General features: G+C 47.2%; 1 protein-coding gene and 2 long non-coding RNA genes across 3 annotated transcripts; all 3 read right to left on the reverse strand.

Moving 5' to 3' along the window:
• Positions 1-5501: 5501 nt before the first annotated feature.
• On the reverse strand, positions 5502-6828 carry LOC136526874 (uncharacterized). Its single transcript, XR_010776612.1, has 4 exons — positions 6662-6828; positions 6431-6495; positions 6278-6341; positions 5502-5591 (listed from the first exon to the last, which is right to left on the reverse strand). It is a non-coding gene; the product is annotated as an uncharacterized lncRNA (long non-coding RNA).
• A 545-nt stretch (positions 6829-7373) lies between these two features.
• Positions 7374-8802, reverse strand: LOC136525224 (uncharacterized). Its single transcript, XR_010776457.1, has 3 exons — positions 8649-8802; positions 7582-7645; positions 7374-7496 (listed from the first exon to the last, which is right to left on the reverse strand). It is a non-coding gene; the product is annotated as an uncharacterized lncRNA (long non-coding RNA).
• A 2483-nt stretch (positions 8803-11285) lies between these two features.
• LOC136528442 (solute carrier family 40 member 1-like) lies at positions 11286-16092 on the reverse strand. The gene is made up of 8 exons (XM_066521402.1): positions 15480-16092; positions 15071-15221; positions 13134-13330; positions 12567-13025; positions 12312-12483; positions 11971-12219; positions 11712-11839; positions 11286-11556 (listed from the first exon to the last, which is right to left on the reverse strand). The coding sequence occupies exons 1-8, from the start codon at positions 15629-15631 to the stop codon at positions 11541-11543; spliced, it is 1524 nt and encodes a 507-aa protein (XP_066377499.1). The 5' UTR covers positions 15632-16092; the 3' UTR covers positions 11286-11540.
• Positions 16093-18350: the final 2258 nt, after the last annotated feature.

Consider the following 18350-nt stretch of genomic DNA (forward strand, 5'->3'; position numbering starts at 1 on the left):
GGTACAGATGGCGTTGGATCCACCGAAGATCATGATGCATTCCTCAGGGTTGGGGAAGCCGTCTCCGTCCTTACCTACCATGCCTCCTTTCTTGGGTGCTACCTCTTTGCTGTCTCCTTCTTTTGGCCCACCGGCCTGTCGGAGGAAACATTTGAGGAGCTTGCAGTCCTTGTAGAGGTGTTTGACGGGGTAGGTGTGGTTGGTGCATGGGCTATCCATGAGTTTGTTGAAGTGGTCAGGCAGGCCCTGTTGGGGTTGCTTGCCCATGCGGTCAGTTGCGGCGACCAACGCGGTGTTGTCTGGTCAGCGCCAATCCTTTTTGTTCTTCTTGCGCCTCTACGTGGAGGGGCCCTCGTCTTGGTCAACGCACTTGGCCTTGCCTTTGTCCTAGCCTCCATTGAAGACCGCTCTGACTACCTCCTCACCGGACGCGTGGTTAGTGGCGACGTCGAGCAGGTCGTGGGTGGTACGGGGCTTCAAGTAGCCAAGCTTATGGATCAGGGACTCGCAGGTCATCCCGGAGAGGAATGTGCTGATGACGTCCGTGTCGACAACATCAGGGAGGGAGTTGCATCGTTGGGAGAACCTGTGGATGTAATCCCGTAGGGACTCACTAGGCTCCTGCTGGCAGTTCTTGAGGTCCTAGGAGTTACTAGGGCGGACATACGTCCCTAGAAATTTCTAACGAAGACCCTCTTGAGGTCCGCCTAGTCATGGATGCTGTCGTGCAGGAGGAATTCAAGCCACACCCATACATGTTCCCCCACGCAGATGGGGAGATATTGAATGATGAAAAGGTCATCATCCACCCCTCCGGCTCAGCAGGTGAGCCAGAAATCTTCTAGCCAAATACCGGGCTTCGTCTCCCCAGTGTACTTGGCGATGTTGGTGGGCGGTCGGAAGCGCTGTGGGAATGGTGCTCTCCGGATACGTTGGTAAAAGGCCCGTGGTCCCGGGTCCTCAGGGTTGGGACTTCGGTCGTCTGGCCGGCGACCATGCCTAGGGCACGTTTCACTGCTCCCCTCGATGGTTCGGCTAGGATCCGTGTCGCCTGCCCTCATCGCCGCTTGGTGGATGTCATCCTCATGTCGGGCCTGATGCCGGTTGCTGATGACGTTGTGAGCGTCTCGGTATGGACCAGGGCATTTGTGTACCGGCGGTTGGTGTGGAGCAGGTGCCAGGTCAGAACACGGTGCAACCGTTGCCTTCCAAGCCATGCTTGGCGGCTGTAGCGGTGAGCGGATGGAGCGATCCGTCTGGTGCGTCCCCACTCCCCCAATGGGGAGAGAGGGCGCATGTTGGAGTCACGATGCGGAGCTTTCCACCTGTTGAATGGCGGCAGCTTCTACCAGTGCCCGGACGTTTCGGTAGACCGCCTGCTCCTGGGGGTCGACGGGCTCGGGAACACCGCATAGAAGCATTCCCGCAGCGGCGATGTTCTGTCTAGCCCAAGCGAACTATGGGGGTAATTTCCCTCATTCATGATGTCGCGCTGGACCTGGCGGGCGCGACCCCAGGCACCGCCGGCCGGGTCATGCGCATGGGGCGCAATGTGCTGCACCGAGCGCGCCACCGGCCGGGTCATGCGCATGGTTCTACCATCGTTGTTATAGCTCCTTGGCGTGCCCTTGTGCGAACGCGAGGGCCCCCGCATACTGGTCCGGAGGGGTGTGAGTTTGTGCAGACTCCGCAACCACCGGTGGCTGTCCCAGAGCGTCCGCCATAGCACACTCCCAGGACGGATGGTGGCTAGGTGCCACGTCACCGATGCTAGAGCCATCGCTCTCAACCTCGTCGTCCAAGAGTTCGTGGAAGGTGGTGGGAGCATAGATCGCCATTCCCATGAATTCGGATATGAGAGGGGGTGGCACCAGCATCCCTCGGAGCCCCCGAGCGCACGCATCCATGGGGGACGCGAGGCCGCAGGGGAACCGGTCATGCGGTGTTTGCGGTGTGGACAATACGCCCCCCGGATAATCGGATGGAGATAGAAAATAGAGAGTAAATAACATTATGTACATTACTCACAGCGGGGTTTGAGCAGAGAGTTTGCTCGAAATGAAGCGTAGGTGCCTCGATGTCGAAGTCATTATGCGTTCCGGAGCCGATGGAGGGTGCCCCTCCGATGAGCACTGGAATGAGTGCCTCCTCGTGGAGGTGTAGTACGCCAAGCCAGTCGGCGATGAAGTCTGGGCTTCCGAAGAGCTAGGCCTGGGACGGCTCGAAGATGGGTGGAACCCACATCCCAACAGGTGGGAGTGCGGGAAACTCTAGTGAGCCAAAGCGAGTCGTATCGCTTGAGCCCACCATGGCGAGGGTGGTGGAAAAATAGGCCATCCAATGACCAAAAAGTATTGAGTGTACACCGTCTTCCCCACAGACGGTGCCAACTGTCGGTGCAGAAAGTGACCAACACGTAAATATTTGTAGTTTTGTCGTACGTTGTGATCGGAGGTGGCCTAGCACTCAATAACATAGGGTTTATACTGGTTCAGGCAACATGCCCTACGTCCAGTTTGAGTCGGTCGGTGACTTTATTCCTAAGCCCAGGTGCTCGAAGTTTGCAGTGGGGTTACAAATGAGAAGAAGAAAGATGGGGGTACAAGAGGTCCGGTCGGACTCTGGTCAGAGGAGCCGAGCGTGATGGGAGCCTCGCTATGCGCTAAGTGTTTGAGCGTGTGCTCGTGGTTTGGACCTGGAGGCTCTGTTGTTGTGGACTAGTGAACTGATCGATCGAATGAATCTACCTGTTGGGAGAGAGCGCATCCCCTTTTATACATAAAGGGGGTGGCCTTACAAGTGAGAGGGAGAGAGTACGCATGCTACTAAGCCTTCTCCACGCCAGTGGGTACAGGATGATGGTAGGCACCCACAATACTGTCAAATGTCATATGCATGTGGGAGGTTGTGTTGTCTTCTTCGGGTATGGCAGACGTCAGCGCCTGCCACACTGTTGATACCTGGAGGCATGCAAGGGTTTTACCATGTTCACCTGGTACGGTAAATGCCAGCGCCCACAACACTGTCGATGCCCAGAGACATGTGGGGGATCCTTACCGTATGGGAGTTAATGGCGCCCACAATACTGTAGGGAAAAATGTCGGCGCCTACAACACTGCTTTGGCTCTGATCGCGCCAGTCGGAGAAGAGCAGTGAGCTGGGGTTTGGCGCATCCCTAGTCGGAGACGCAGATTGGAGTCGGAAGCGGTGTTTTGGCCAGGCCTTCCGGTCGGAGAGGCCACTCGGAGACGGACTAGAAACCGAAGCGAGTGCTCCGGTCGGAGAGGTGGGCCAGAGTAAAAAACGGGCGCCATTCCTCCTCGGCCAAGCCTTCCGGTCGGTGATTGGATCGCCCTTCTAGCCTATCGTTTAGGTACTTGGGCTGGCCCATGAGTTGCACGTTTGTTTGCAGCATTGCCTGCTGGGCCGAGCCTTTATTGGGAAGCCGGTCCATGAGGGACCCCGGGTTTATGAACCCGACACCATGGAACCCACAACTTTGCAAGAGATGGAGACAATACATCCACCCAAACCCAGAGAGGTGCATCACATGAAAATCTTTTGCCGTTCCACCGAGACGAGATCGGAGAAGGAGACCCACAGACTCCTCATTGAGATGAACCACATAGCGGCAAAAACTGGCCACTAAGAAAAATGGCTCCAGGGGGAGAGGGGAAGGGACTCATCGAGCACTTGAAACGTTGGGACACCGGTTTTTCAAACTCGATCCCTGGATCAAAGAAGAGATCCAAAAGCCTGGCCATGGAAATGAGCTTGGATCAACAACTAATGTTTACCATTTGCACACTTGATGATGGTTTGACTTGAATTGAATCATCCAATTAAAGCAGCTTTGGCTAGAAGCCCTATGACATAGGAAGTTTCAGAGGCATCACTAAACACCATAGGTAAGTGAAATGTCAACCATAATAGATATCACACATTCAGCGGTGAAATAATAGCATACCCCCAAATCCCATGAGTTTGTTTTTCTTTTGCAAAGTACAGGAGCATAGTTCAGCAATCGTCGGGGAGTAGATTATTGGTCATCATACTCCTTCATTGGCCAAAGCAGAATAGTCACTACTAGAATCGCGGGATTTGCCTAGTGCCGCAGGCACTAGGCAAAGGCCCAGAAACACTAGGCAAACAGTTTGCCTAGTGTCACACTAGGCAAACAAAGGTCGGCAGAGGCGGACTAGGCAAAGAGCACTTTGCCGAGTGTCAAACCTCGGACACTCGGCAAAGTGTTTGCCTAGTGTCAAGGACACCACTCGGCAAAAGTATTCCACTGACGGTGGAAATCGTAACGGACGTTTTGCCTAGTGTCGGAGGTCTGACACTCGACAAAGTATGCAAGGTTTGCCTAGTGCCAGGCGTCCGACACTAGGCAAATATGTCAAGCTTTGCCTAGTGTCAGGCCGCCTACACTAGGTAAATATGCCAAGCTTTGCCTAGTGTCAGGCCTCCGATACTAGGTAAACTGCCTACTTTGCCTAGTGTCAGTTTCCTGACACTAGGCAAAGCCTGTTCCTAGGTGTGCCACGTGTGGCCCCTTTGCCTAGTGTCAGACCCCTGACACTAGGCAAAGTAACCAGAAGCTGAATTTTTTTTTGATTATTCCATTTGCGACACAAATATAAATCATATTCAAACACCACAAATATATCACATGAACCATAAATAAGAACCACATGTTCACATATATCACATGTTCATACCAAAAGTCCAAATGTGCCACAAGTTCATAAGTGCACAACCAAATTTCTTAACAAAGTTCACAATAAGCTGATCACGACGATTGTCAAGGGTGAAGAGGCCCGTGGTTTGATGCTCCAGGCGACCCTTCCACTTGATTCGGCTCAAGCTGTGGTGCCGGCGACGCTCCAATCTGTGAAGCCGGCGACCCTTCCACTTGATTCGGCTCAAGCTGTGGTGCCGGCGACGCTCCAATCTGTGAAGCCGGCGACCCTCCAATTTGATTCGATGCCACGCCCGATTGACGCTGAAAAAAATGAAAAGGATACCGTCAATAAAAATTTTTGGCAGAACCTCCCCTGCACGCAGAGGTTTCCAAACCCTGCAAGAAAACAAACGGCACGATGACCGTCAAGAACATACATATCAATACACTGCCACCAACACCACCACCACCCGAACACCACAACTGCCACCACCACACCACAACAACAACCGCCGTCACCACCAACACCATATTGTATGTTTGAGATTGCATATTTTTTCTAGTGTGCCCTATGTCAGGTTGGAACATAATAAGTAATATATTGGTACTCACAGGAGTAGCTGCTTGAGGAAGTGGCAAGACTTGGCTAGCTGGCATGGTCCGCCCCATAGCTGTTGTTACGATCTTATTTATTCGTTGGAATATCAAGCATGGATATTCGCCTGTCGTGCGAATATGGAAAAGCCAGTAATGGTCACTACAATGGAATGGCATGATACACATTGTACTTGTTATTGCAGTATCCATAAAAATAAGAAGCATTTTAGAGCTTTGCTGCTCACCTGTGGATTCAGGGCACTGGGCACGCTACCAATTCCCCCTTCAATTTGGAAAGAAAACACCAAACCTAACCACCAGGGATGAAACAAGGAGCACACTGGATCAGAAAAAAAAACAGATGTAGATATGTGTCGAGTAAGGAGAAGGTAAAAATACGGAACATACTGCACTCACTCTAAAGACTGCATGAGAAAGTAAACAGAACAGGCACTTCGGTACAAAAAAAATCAATAATTCAAATGTGAAAAAACAAAACGCCTCAGATGGCAGCTTCAATCAGTTTGTGGACTGAGAGGTTGATCCTTAATCAGTCTGTGGATTGAGAGGCTGATCCTTTTTTTTCCCTTATCACAGAGACTTACAATGGGTATGCAGATCACAATTAGATTGATAGCAACAAAACTCTAAAAACACAAGCAGCTAGTGCATTCAATCTCGTAGGTAATCCAAATACAAAATCAAATGAAATGGTATTATCTTGTCAATTTAGGTATTTATTGGAAATTATATGATGTTGATCATTTTGTAATAGTCCTGAAAAGGACTTTTGTGATATAATATTGGAAGGACTATTATTTTGGGAAAAAAATGTTGGTTTAACATAGAAACACTTTTATGGTTAAAAGGAGGACTCAATTTCAAAGCCCAATATGAAACATGTCTTAAAAATTGTGTAGCCATTATTATTTTTATCCATAGAACCGTAAATGAAAACTGAGTAAGGATCTTGACCAGTAAACATAGTTGTTGCACCTGATTGTATTAAGCTGCAGGCATTGCTTCGACTGATGAGCCGAATGGCAGAACACTACTAAGCCTGCGAAGGTAACTGTATTAGACTATTAGTGAATCTATCTCACAAATCTAATCTGAACTCAAAATATTAGGGTACTATGAAAATGTTACCAAGTTGAAAGCAACAGGCTGGAATCATGTACCATCATGAAGGGAGAAATCTAAGTGAACTAAACCTGAGCAGTTAACAGAAAACGGAATTACCCATCCAAATGGAAATTGGCTGCAGAGTTGATACTAAGGAAAAGCAATGTCATATTTCAGATAGCAAAGTGCATAGCTATAGTTCAGACGAAGCTAATACATAGCCTTAGCTCAGAAATGCATTCAAAATTGAAGTACCCTGATATTTGCAGTTTCAGCAAGTAATAATTGCCTTGCTAGGAAGCCCAACTGCCTTTACCATTGTGAGGACCACTGCAGGCAGCAGCGGCACTCGGCCCTTGCCCCGGTGGCGTTGATCCTTGAGTTTGCTGCAATCGAACACGTATATCGCAGCAGGGAAATAGAGGCTGTGATAACGGATTGAGGAGAAAATAAAATACTGACAAATAGGTCATGAATATACAAGGGTGTGGTTTATTACCTAAAGGGTTGGATATGTAGTAGGCATACTCTCTTGGGTCTGGAAGATGTGCACCACTAAGCAGGCATGGGCACCGTTCCTTCCATTAAGGGGCAAATAATATCACCCTGCACATATGACATATTAGACAAAAATAGGAATAGAAGAGTTTCAATCGTTCAAGTTTACCTTTCTAAAACGATGCATAGAGGAAGGTAAAAGAGAGTTATTTCGAGGTTACAGTGGCTTGAACTAATGATTGTAAGACGTATGGCATATGCACACGTAGAAGATGATCTGCACTCTGCAAATCGATCGCACAAAAAAGCTGATATGCGGACTATGTCTTTGAGCATTTAGAGCTTGGATTTGTAAAACTATAGTGGCGGGCCTCGCCCCCGTGCAAGAACGATCTTGAATATACTTAAGAAAATAGCATGTCAGTAGGTTCAAGCATGGCTATGCATATATTACAGATGATATGTACCGATGAGGATAGGCCAAAAGAACATATTTATGATCAAGAGACCGAAAATAAAGACCAAGCAATATGAGATTGTTTTGCGACCAACAGACTGGACCGATCTCATTCGGAGTATGTACAATGGTTTCCTGCAGAAAAGAGGTAAATTAATTTGGTGGGTTTCAATATGGTGGGATAAGTGGGGAGCAAAAAACAGAAGTTGTATGGAGTTACATTTTTGTTGACTGCGTTGTCACCAAAGAGTTGTCTGCGAAATTTTCCTGGTCCTGCTGGTGAGCTGGTCATCCAACAGGGGAAAAACAATCATAATGGGAAACAACTAATGAGGATGCAAAACTCATTTCCACTACAGGAATGTGTAACCTCTTTTTTCTGCAATGTAACAGCAGGAAGAGAACTGAAGAGGGTTTTTTGTCTGACATGGCAATTTCCATACTTGGTAACTATCATCATGTACCATGCTGAAAAAAAATCAATTCCTAAGTAGGGCCATGGCCCTTTATGGCGTACATGTAGCTCCACCACTAAATAATACAAATCTACTTTAGTGTGAAATGTACTTCGATTCAAATATTTTTGAACTATATGCGGTGGCATGGATAGAAGGAACCATTATATATACACGTAGTCTGTTGGCACCAATAATACAAAATCTGATTTAGAGGAAGTCAACACAAAAAAAAACCCAAGAGGAAAAAGTACACCTATTTGAGCAGCGTAGCTAAAATGCGAAGGAAAACCTATAGTATGCAATGTATGAATACAAAACCTGTTCATGCCAACAATACAATTTGGAAAATACACCTCTTTGAGGAACCTATCAGAAATCCGAAGGAAATCTAAAGGAAGATTTGTATTGCGCAATAGATGAATGCATCTAAAATGTATGGCTTCAAAATTTCTAAGTACAAGATGAGGATTCACGGATACAAATTACATAGGAAATAATTCTTAATAATTGTTTACGGCAGCTATTCCTAGCGCATGGCTCAGTTGTCATATGGTAAACTAAACTAATCGAAAGCCTAACGTTGAGCATTTGGTAAACACGTTTAACTGATTGTAAGATGCACTGAACTTATTGTAAGATGGAAAGGAAAGGAAAAGGAGGCCAACTGATTGTGCAACTAAGACAAGAGCATGCCCTTTTTTTGTGGTAATTGCTGTGCAAATTAATCTACCAGATACCAATGGCTTTTAGGTCTGTCCAGAACACCTCAAAGCTAATTAGTGTTCATGGTCAACCAAGATGCTGTAACAACCTTATCGAAACTGCTTACCAAATCGAAATCACAGTAATTAACAAATCTGTACATGTTGTCTTGAAGACGCTGGACTCCCTCCCTTTGTACCTGTACAATCATAGACGAACCCTAAGAACGACAACAAGGAAGGCAGCTGAAATCAATCCCGAAAACAAAGACAGAAGCAGATCAGAAGTAATAAGCATGTGACCAATCTGCAGCACGCATAGAGGTAGCTAGGGTTTCGGCAACTAGACGAGCACAGGTTCATCGGCGGGAGAAGGCGTTGAGGAGCCCGCGCAGAGGATGAGGGAGAGGGAAGGGGCCGCCAGGCACCACCCACGCCGGCCGAGAACCCACAGGGGGCGCCGCCGCGCCACGGCCACCACCGCGCCTACCGCCGTCTCGACCGGGAAGGGGAGAGAGAGAGGGGGGAAGGGGAGGGAGAAACTGAGGTAAGAGGTAGACGAGGGAATGCTGAGGTGGAGGGGGTGGGGGGGGGGAGGACGCCGCCGATGCCTCCCGCTCACGCCGCCGTCCTGTCCGCGCCCGCGTCGGAGAGAGTCGGGGAGAGCGAGAGAGCATGAAGAGGAGAGAGAGGAGGGGGCGAGAAGCTGTATGGGGAAGCGGAAGCTAGGGTATATATTTGGTTCTATGGATTTAAAAGAGAAGCGGGAAAGCAGAGGAGAAGCGGGAGAAGCCAAGGAGAAGCGCGAGAAGACGCTCCCAGCGAAATCAGCTCCAAGCGATCTGGGCCGTTGGATGGAAGAGCTGACGGAGGAGAACAAATTGGGTGACGTGGCTGGTTGTTTCGGGCAGAAGCTCCACGGGTACGATTGAGCAGATCTGGTCCATCGAAACCGAGATCCAATGGTAGGGAAAAATCTAGGTTACGTGGACGGTGGTTCCTTCGGGAAACCTTTTCCGGCTTGTCTAGGTAAAAGGCAAAGGTATGTAAAAATCAATAAGCAATGAATAAAACAGAAATTATCTGGAGTTCGTCGCCGAGTGTCGATAACCCAACACTAGGCAAACACTATAAAAAATAAGTTTGCCTAGTGTCTTCCATGAGACACTAGGCAAAGAGGCCAGTTTGCCTAGTGTCTAGCTGGCACACTAGGCAAACTTATTTATTTTTTTCAATTTTGGTCTTCAAACTTTTTATCGAGCCTCCCTACATAAAATGAGACTACATGTTGAAAGTTGGCACAATTTTATGAAATTTTGCTATATTTCTTTAGTTTATTTAATTTCTTTGAATTTTTTCGACAAATGCAAATTTGAACTGCAAGTGTGTCGAATAATGGCAATTCATGAATGCAAAAATAATATTTATGTTAGTAAGTGTTAGTTGAGGCCGTATCCAGAAATAGATCAAAAATTTCACACATCTTCACGTCGAGACATGACCACGAACTTGCGAGCAAATAGTTTTTAAATTCTATTAAATGGAAACGGAGTCTGAAATTCATGAAACTTGTCGACAAGTCAAGATATCGCATGCGGGTGCCATGATAAAAATTTAAAAAGATTTCGAGCACATCGTCACGTATGATGCTTAGAAACCCTATACGTGACGATGTGCTCGAAATCTTTTTAAATTTTTATCATGGCACCCGCATGCGATATCTTGACTTGTCGACAAGTTTCATGAATTTCAGACTTCGTTTTCATTTAATAGAATTTAAAAACTATTTGCTCGCAAGTTCGTGGTCATGTCTCGACATAAAGATCTGTGAAATTTTTGGTCTGTTTCTGGATACGGCCTCAACTAACACTTACTAACATGAATATCATTTTTGCATTCATGAATTGCCATTATTCGACACACTTGCAGTTCAAATTTGCATTTGTCGAATAAACTAAAGAAATATAGCAAAATTTCATAAAATTGTGCCAACTTTCAACATGTTGGTCAAGGTATAGTAGGAAAAAATTAGAAGCTAAAATCAAAAAAAGAAAAAATATTTTGCCTAATGTCTCTGTAAGACACTAGGCAAACTGGCCAGTTTGCCTAGTGTCGTCCGGAGACATTAGGCAAAGTTCTAATTTTGCCGAGTGTTAACGGAAGACACTCGGCAAAATGGTAACGACGGTTGCCCTCCGGCAGCCTTTGCCGAGTGTGATGGTATGCCTAGTATTGACACTAGGCAAAATGGTCATTTACCGAGTGGATTTCTTTGCCTAGTGTCGACACTCGGCAAATCGTTATTTTGCCTAGTGCCTTTATTTTGCCAAGTGCACCCGGATCTAACACTCGGCAAGCAAGCTCTTTGCCTAGTGTCCGACGATTGGCACTAGGCAAACCATTAAACACTAGGCAAATCTCGGTTTTCCAGTAGTGAGTTAACTTTTATGAAACTTAATTTTTAGATCTCATCATTGTTCAAAAGTGCGAAGAAGCAACTTCATATTCTTTGGCCGTTCAATACCATGATCCATAAAAAAATCTTGTGATCTGCATATTGCAAAATTGACAAGCTATTTTCCACAGGTTTGGAATGACTTATTTTATTTGGCCTTCCTCCTTAGCTCTAGATAAGATGATAGTTTATCCACAAAAATGTTGAACAAGATCGGTGATAGGATCATCTTGCCTAAGACATTTCTGGTTTGGAAGTATGGGCCCATTTTCTCATTATAACTTTAAAGCTCACATTTCCACAAAAACCCTGATACAATCACACCACCTGTGGATTAAAATCCTTCATTCTCAACGCTTGTTTTAGGAAATTCCAGTTCACCTACAGTTGATAAAATGTTCCTAGTTTACACAATTTTCTGCACACCGGAAGAGGATAAAAAAGCACAACTGCTTACAAGAGCAGCCAGTATACTCCATTCTGGTTGTTTCAAACCCAGTGTCGAATCAGCAATTTACAGTAGCCAAGGAAATATCTGCTTTGCCAATCGCGTCACATAATGAATTCATGAAACTTTGTTCCTGCATCGGACAGCAGTCAGGGCCCGGGGATAAGAACAAGTGCAAGTGGAGAGAGAGGAACTCATCAATCGGTATAATTGGTAAGGTATAAGGTACTCTACTCGACATATGGTGCCATGTTTTCATCAAAAAACATATGGTGCCATGTTGCTCACCAGCTGATCTTGGCAAGGATCTTGTCGAAGTGGAAGAGGTGCTTGCGCACGCGGTAGACGTGCAGCGTGTATATGGCTGCAGCGCAGGTCACCAGGAAGAAGGACAACACGATCAGCTCGCTGAAATCCTGTTCAAATTAAGTGTGCACGATCGACCGTCACCTTCTTCGTTACCTTGTTGTATATCAAGTAAGTACTGTACATGCCAAGTAGGAGCAACAACATCTAGCTAGTAGTCGCTCATGGCAGTGGCACTCACCCTGGGATCGGAGATGATGATGCCCATGACATAGGTGAGCAGGTCGAACACGGACTGCAGCGAGTTCTGCACCCCACCCACGACGCACCGCTCGTGATCAGGCACGCCGTCCTGCATCAGCTGCATCACGGCGAGGTCGAACATCCACAGCCCTAGGCGCGACGCGGCGACGCCGGCCATCAGCATCCACGCCGACGCCACGGCGCTGGCCGACCAGATGGAGGCCACGCACACCAGCAGGCAGCACCACTGGCCGTAGAGCAAGATTCAGCAGCAATTAAATTCACTGAAACCTGATGCTTAGTTTGTATGTCGCGCTGTGCATTATTGCATACTAGTACCTGCATCCAAATGGACCATAGCCCTGTTCGTAGAGTGGACACCCATGAGTGCACCACAGGGTACAGCAGCGTTGCGCCGATGCCGACGATGGCGCTGAAACCCCTTGCCAAACTGATGACGTACGCAGGTATGCCTTTCCAGTCCAGGGTCGCCGTCATCAGCGTGCCAAAGCTGCACAACCAACACAGACAGCATTTCGTTACTCTTTGCGTTGATCAGACAGAATTTAAGCAGCTTGCAGCTAGGTAGGTTACCTCAGGACGGTGAAGTAGAGGAAGGCGAGAGCGACGCCTGGGAGCGCCACGTCCTGCCTCAGGTACACCACCCATGACTCCCAGCATGGTATGATGGATAGCTGCTCCGTCATCCTAACCCTCCAATCTAGCGCATTCTCCGTCGGTGCCACGTTCTCCGATGACGACGACGACGACAACAACATGGCCTCGGTTGCATCAGCTGTTCTCATCAGCCGGCTGCTCTCAGCGAGCGCAGGCACGCCATTGTACACAGAGACGAAGAGCCAGTACTCCAGCCCCACGGAGGCGACGTTCCACAACGCCAGAGCTGCCGCGGAGGCCTGCGCGGACACAAAGCTGATGACAAGGCCGGAGAAGACAGGAGCCAGCAGCTTGCAGCTCAGGTCGATCCGCCGGACCACCGAGTTGATCCCCGTCAGCACTGCAGGAGGGTGCCTGCTCGAGATGACCACCACCCTGCGGCAATGCAACTCGATGAACTCAAAGGTTTGTGCTGGATCAGTGGGTCATCAGGATTCAGGACAGATATATAATTAAGAAGCTAGTTAGATACTATTATCATACCATTCTCTCTCGATAAGTATGGTTCCGGCGAGTGTTGAGAGCGCTGCTAGCGCACCTGACACGTTGGTCACGATGACCAGCGCCATGAAAACAGGGAAGCTTGTGGCTTTCAGGTCGTCGTAAACGAGCAGGGCGGTTACTGAGGCTCCGGCGACGATAAAGGACAGGCTTTGGACTAGAAGCCATAGGCCAAGGACCTGCAATTTTTTCTTTGGTTAATTGCTTGCTAGGAGGGATATACAAGCTGTATCATAGAAAGTGACTGATTATCGTTGTGTCGCTCAAACTGTTTTTGTAAATTAATCCGAGTGCTGTTGTGGGGCGCTGCTGCCCTACCTCTTGCAAAACTCTATTTCTTCTCTCTCGATGAAACATGTGCCTAGTTACGTTCTAAGAAAACAAAAATCTTATACCACAAATCCTATTGTTTGTGATTCGGCTTTATTGATCCCTAGACTCTGGAGAAAAGCACTACAAGGATAACATATGGTAGAACCACACAGTTAGCTCAGGCCACTTTGCTATTATTGTTGGTTGTGCAATTACATAGCTTATTGACAGAATTTTGTGTTGTGACATGGATTAATTTACAACAGAACGTGTGGATATAATGACCTTGTTTGGCTCGGCTTGCTTCCACCGCGCGGTGCGGTATTACCATCCGCAGTGGAAGAGCTGCGGTATCGAAAATCAGCACCGAAGTTCAAACCCGCGGTCCGTGGCCAGAGGCGGTGAAGAAAATCATAGTGTTTGGTGCAAATGTTGCGTTTCGCCACCGAGAATCCGCTTTTAAGCAGTTCAAACAGGCTGAGTGCCTGACCGAATGCCAAAGCTCAAGGGAAGATGATGGAGTGGCCGAGTGCCTGACTGAGTGTTAAAGTAGCCGTGTAACTAAGGAGTCAAGTGACTGATTGACTGAGCTTAGTCACATGGTTGAGAGACTAAGTGGCTGAGTGATTCAGTGTGGAGTGTTGAGTGAGTGACTATGTGACCAAGTTGACTGAGTGGCCGATTGGTTGGGTGCCTGACTCATTGAGTGACGAATGGCCTAGTGACTGACGACTGAGTGATCGCCGAGTGAAAATTGGCTTAGTGACTGAGTGACAAGTGACTAAGTGAGGAGTGGCTGAGTGACTGAGTGCTTGACTAATTGAGTGATCGAGTGCCAAATGATTTAGCGTGGAGTGTCCGAGTGCCTAACGGGCGAAGTGGCTGAGTGACCGAGTGGCTCAATGGCTAACTGTTAAAGTGCACGAGTGGTTGAGTGCCAAGTGGACAAGTGTCGAGTGACCGAGTGCCTCAATGGCTAAGTGGCTGAGTGTCTGAGTGGCTGAGTATCTGGGTGCATGAGAGGTTGAGTGCCAAGTGGCTGACTGAATAGGTGGCTGAGTGACTGTGTGGCTAAGTGTTTGAATGACTAAGTATTAAAGTGCATGAGTTTGGAGTGAATTGTGGTTGAGTGGTCGAATGCATGACAGACTAAGCCGCTAAGTCCATTTGGGCAGCTCTAGCGTAGGCACTGAACCAAGGGATCAAACATCGATTTGGGTTTTACGGTGCCCTCCTCTAGTGTGTGTAGGCCCCATACAAGGGAGCAGACATCGATTTGGGTTTTACGGTGCCCTCCTCTAGTGTGTGTAGGCCCCATAGCTAATAAAATATTTCCTCTCTCCCCTCTCTCTCCGCTCTCTCATGCGGCTGTCCGTTCTCACGCAAGAAATAGTTTCTTAACTTGCTCGGTTCGACTCGTCTGCTATAGTCGATTTTCATTCTGACATCCACGGTTTTTATGCCTGCAGTGTTCACAGTTTGATTCTTTGCGCCGATGGTTCGATTATTCGACACACTAGAGATGCTATGAGAAAACAGATCATGTCCATATATAATTTTAAACGCAAGGAGTTGTAGTTTGGTGAACATGGCGAATGATGGCTTACCTGAAGGTACGTGAGCTTATCGACCAGTGTCCCAACTATGGGACCAAACACGGCGACGGAGGACGACTCGACGACGCCGTAAATCGCCGTGAAGAGCAGCGAGCCTGGCCAGATGCGGATCATGTACAGCCCAACTGAGAACTCCCACATCCTTAATTTGCCACCGGAAAACGAAAAGATAATCTGACTATTAGTTGAGTATTACTAGTATTATTTATTATGTACCCAGATATGCGTGGTTTATAATCCATAGTAGCAACAAGGAGACTGTAAATATTATATTGGTTAGATTGTCGAAAGCTGAAAATAGAGAGAGAGAAAAAAAAGAAGGAAAAAAAGAGAGGCGCTGATCTGAAAACCCGAGGAGGCCGGAATGAAAGGTACGTAACTGACTACGGAGTGAACGCACCTGGCGCCCCATCGGGCGAGGGCGTGGCCGGTGTAGAGGCGGCGGAGCAGGGACGCGTCCGGCGACGGCGAGCCCGTGGTGCTCGCGCTTGCGCTTCGGCTTCCGAGAAGAGGCGCGAGCTGCCCGCCCTCGATTGCCGCATCTTCGTCCATGCCCGCAGCCGCGGCCCGCGCGGGCGGTCCTCGATCGCCCTCACCTGATCCCGAATCCCCGACCCGATCCCGATCTCACTTGAGTACCGCGACGACTTGCGGTGGCTTGCTGTGTGGCTGACCAGACGAGCAGGGCAACGTCGTAGTACACACCGATCAGATTCACGATCTTCTCACGGAGTCGTCTTATGTATTCCTGCTCCTAGATTGTATAAAAAACAAACATATTTGTTTATGATCCTTTGCAGCCGAGGCGGCGTGGAACATGGGGGGGAGGAGCCACCAGCCGATTGCAGATTCAGCAAGCGCTAGTCTCCACGCGCGTCGCAACATAAGAAAACAATTAGGGTGACGTGCGCTGGAACTGCGTCGCCAAACAACAGGAAAGATACAAAGAGATGCTAGCATCGCCACCCTCGGGAGGCATTTGGTGGCGAGTTTGCCCGGCGGAACGGCCAAAAACCAGTGGCGGTGGCGGGTGGCGGGTGGCGGGTGGCGGGTGGCGGCAGTGGGATTCGCAGATCAGAAAAGAAATCAACCTGCTCCAACACGAGATGCATGCGGCGATATGTACGCCTGGATCTGTCCGTGCTCGTCTGGTTCCCTTTAACGTAATCCCTTTACTTTTTTTGCCTGGCTCACTCTAATACGTGGATCTAGCCCAGGGGTGGATCCAACGGTGGGGCAGGGGGCCTCAAACCCCCTCTACCTATACGGAACAGTGGAACCCCTATAGAGCCTTCATAAATTTTTAGATAAAGTTATATAGTGTAGAGAGGCTAAGACTTAAGATCGAGCAAAGATCCCAGCCGCAGTATAGGAGTATATAGAGCAGTAACGGGTTACCTGCCCTTCGATATATTATTCTACGTATCGCTGACGGCTAACAGCGTCACCACACTATTCAATGCATCGGCAGCAGATTACCGGAATATATGTACAAAGTAATTTCTTGTCTGGTTTTTGTTTTCTACAAATAATAAAAATCCAGTTTAATTTATAAGAATTAATAACTAGTTTATTTTAACTAGAAAATATGAAACTACTCACTTTATTCCAAATTAAAAGGCGTTTCATCTTTTGTAGATACGTGACGTTTATTATGTATTTAGAAATAGTGTAAGTGCATAGCAAAATTTAAAATCAAAACGTCTTATAATTTCGAATAATCAAAACGTCTTATAATTTGGAATAAAGACCCTGTTCGGCTTACCCCATATTTGGCTTGTTCGGGTTCTTTTTTCAGCCAGAACAGTGTTTTTCTCTCACAACAATTCAGCCGCAACAATGTTTTTCAGCCAAGTTTCAGACCAGCGAACGGAGTCAATGGGAGTAGTACTTTTTCTTAAAAATATTATCTATTTGTTGGTAATTTATTTAGAGTTATTTAGAATTATTTAGAATTTACTTATTTATGGCCATTTGTTTTATTGCCTACTAGCAAGCATATCCGTACGTGCGACAAAATATGTAACTTATTGAGTGATCATCTAAATAGTTTTTGGGTCCAAGATTTATTCGACGGTATCATCTATTCCAATACATTTATAAAATCAAACTCTGAGCCTTTGCTAAATGCGTGAAGTGCACAGTTCTAACCCATATGAGCATAGGTCGTGTGTCCAGGTCACATATGGGAACATAATAGGGAGTGACCTGAGGGTATTATGAAAAGTAACGCTTGGAAGAATTTGTTCTCTATTTAATGTTACTACAAGAATATCCCATGCGTTGGCGTGGGATTTTCTTAGAAATAAATTTGTAATATATATACCATTACTACATGGTACCCTGGGTAATGTGTGTGTATATGAGCTTCACTTGCATGTTATTTATTGCATCAGATCTAAGTAAACAATGGTAAGACAATGGAAGAAAAGCCAAAAGAATATTAGAACACATTATAGAATGATAGGATGATGAAACAAATAGCATATATAGATGACTTGCACACTGATAGATTAAAGATTGCAAGTTAGTGAGGCATTTAGTTGGGAATCATGTGGACATCTTGCATGAAGAGATTGAACATTTAGTAAGGATTAGCATTGTTAGAGTATATAAATTAGGTATACTGTGATGATCCTAGGGCAGTGTCTAGGGGGGTGGGCGGTGGTGTTGGCGGCGGAGGCAGGCGTGCACAGAGGGACGGTGGCATGCGGCGAGCAGCGTGCAGGCATGGGAGAGGGGTGGTAGCGGCGCTGGAGAGAGAGAGAGAGAGAGGAGAATTGCTGAAAGAGCAAGACTCTGTTTCCTTCTTGAGTTGAAATAATTACAACACCCATATATTTATAGTTTATAATAAACTTGCACACCAATCAATCTAGCAAGGAGTTCTTATAGGTTTAGATTCTTCTTTTCTAAAACAAACTCTCTCTTTTCCGAACAAATTCTAAATTCCTTTTCCTAAAAAAAATCTTTATTTATTTTTTCTAAATATCTATATTTTCCTAAATTGCCTAAAGCTCAGAATAATGTGGAGGAGGTGGGGCGCCACCCCCTGTTCGCCGGTGATCTTCCTCCGCGCACATGCGCTCGAACGGGTAGCGACGGGCGTGCACTGGACCGGTAGCCACACGTGCGCGTTGCGGAGTGCTAGCACCACACAAGAGCAGCAAGTTGGCCGACGTGCTAATCCTGAGTCACGACCCATGGCTTTTGGAGTCTGGTTCCCCTGTTTACCTTCAGTCCAAGGCTCATTTAGCTTCTAGAGTTTGGT

This window comes from Miscanthus floridulus, chromosome 19, assembly GCF_019320115.1.
Source record: "Miscanthus floridulus cultivar M001 chromosome 19, ASM1932011v1, whole genome shotgun sequence".
Classification (NCBI taxonomy): Eukaryota; Viridiplantae; Streptophyta; class Magnoliopsida; order Poales; family Poaceae; genus Miscanthus; species Miscanthus floridulus.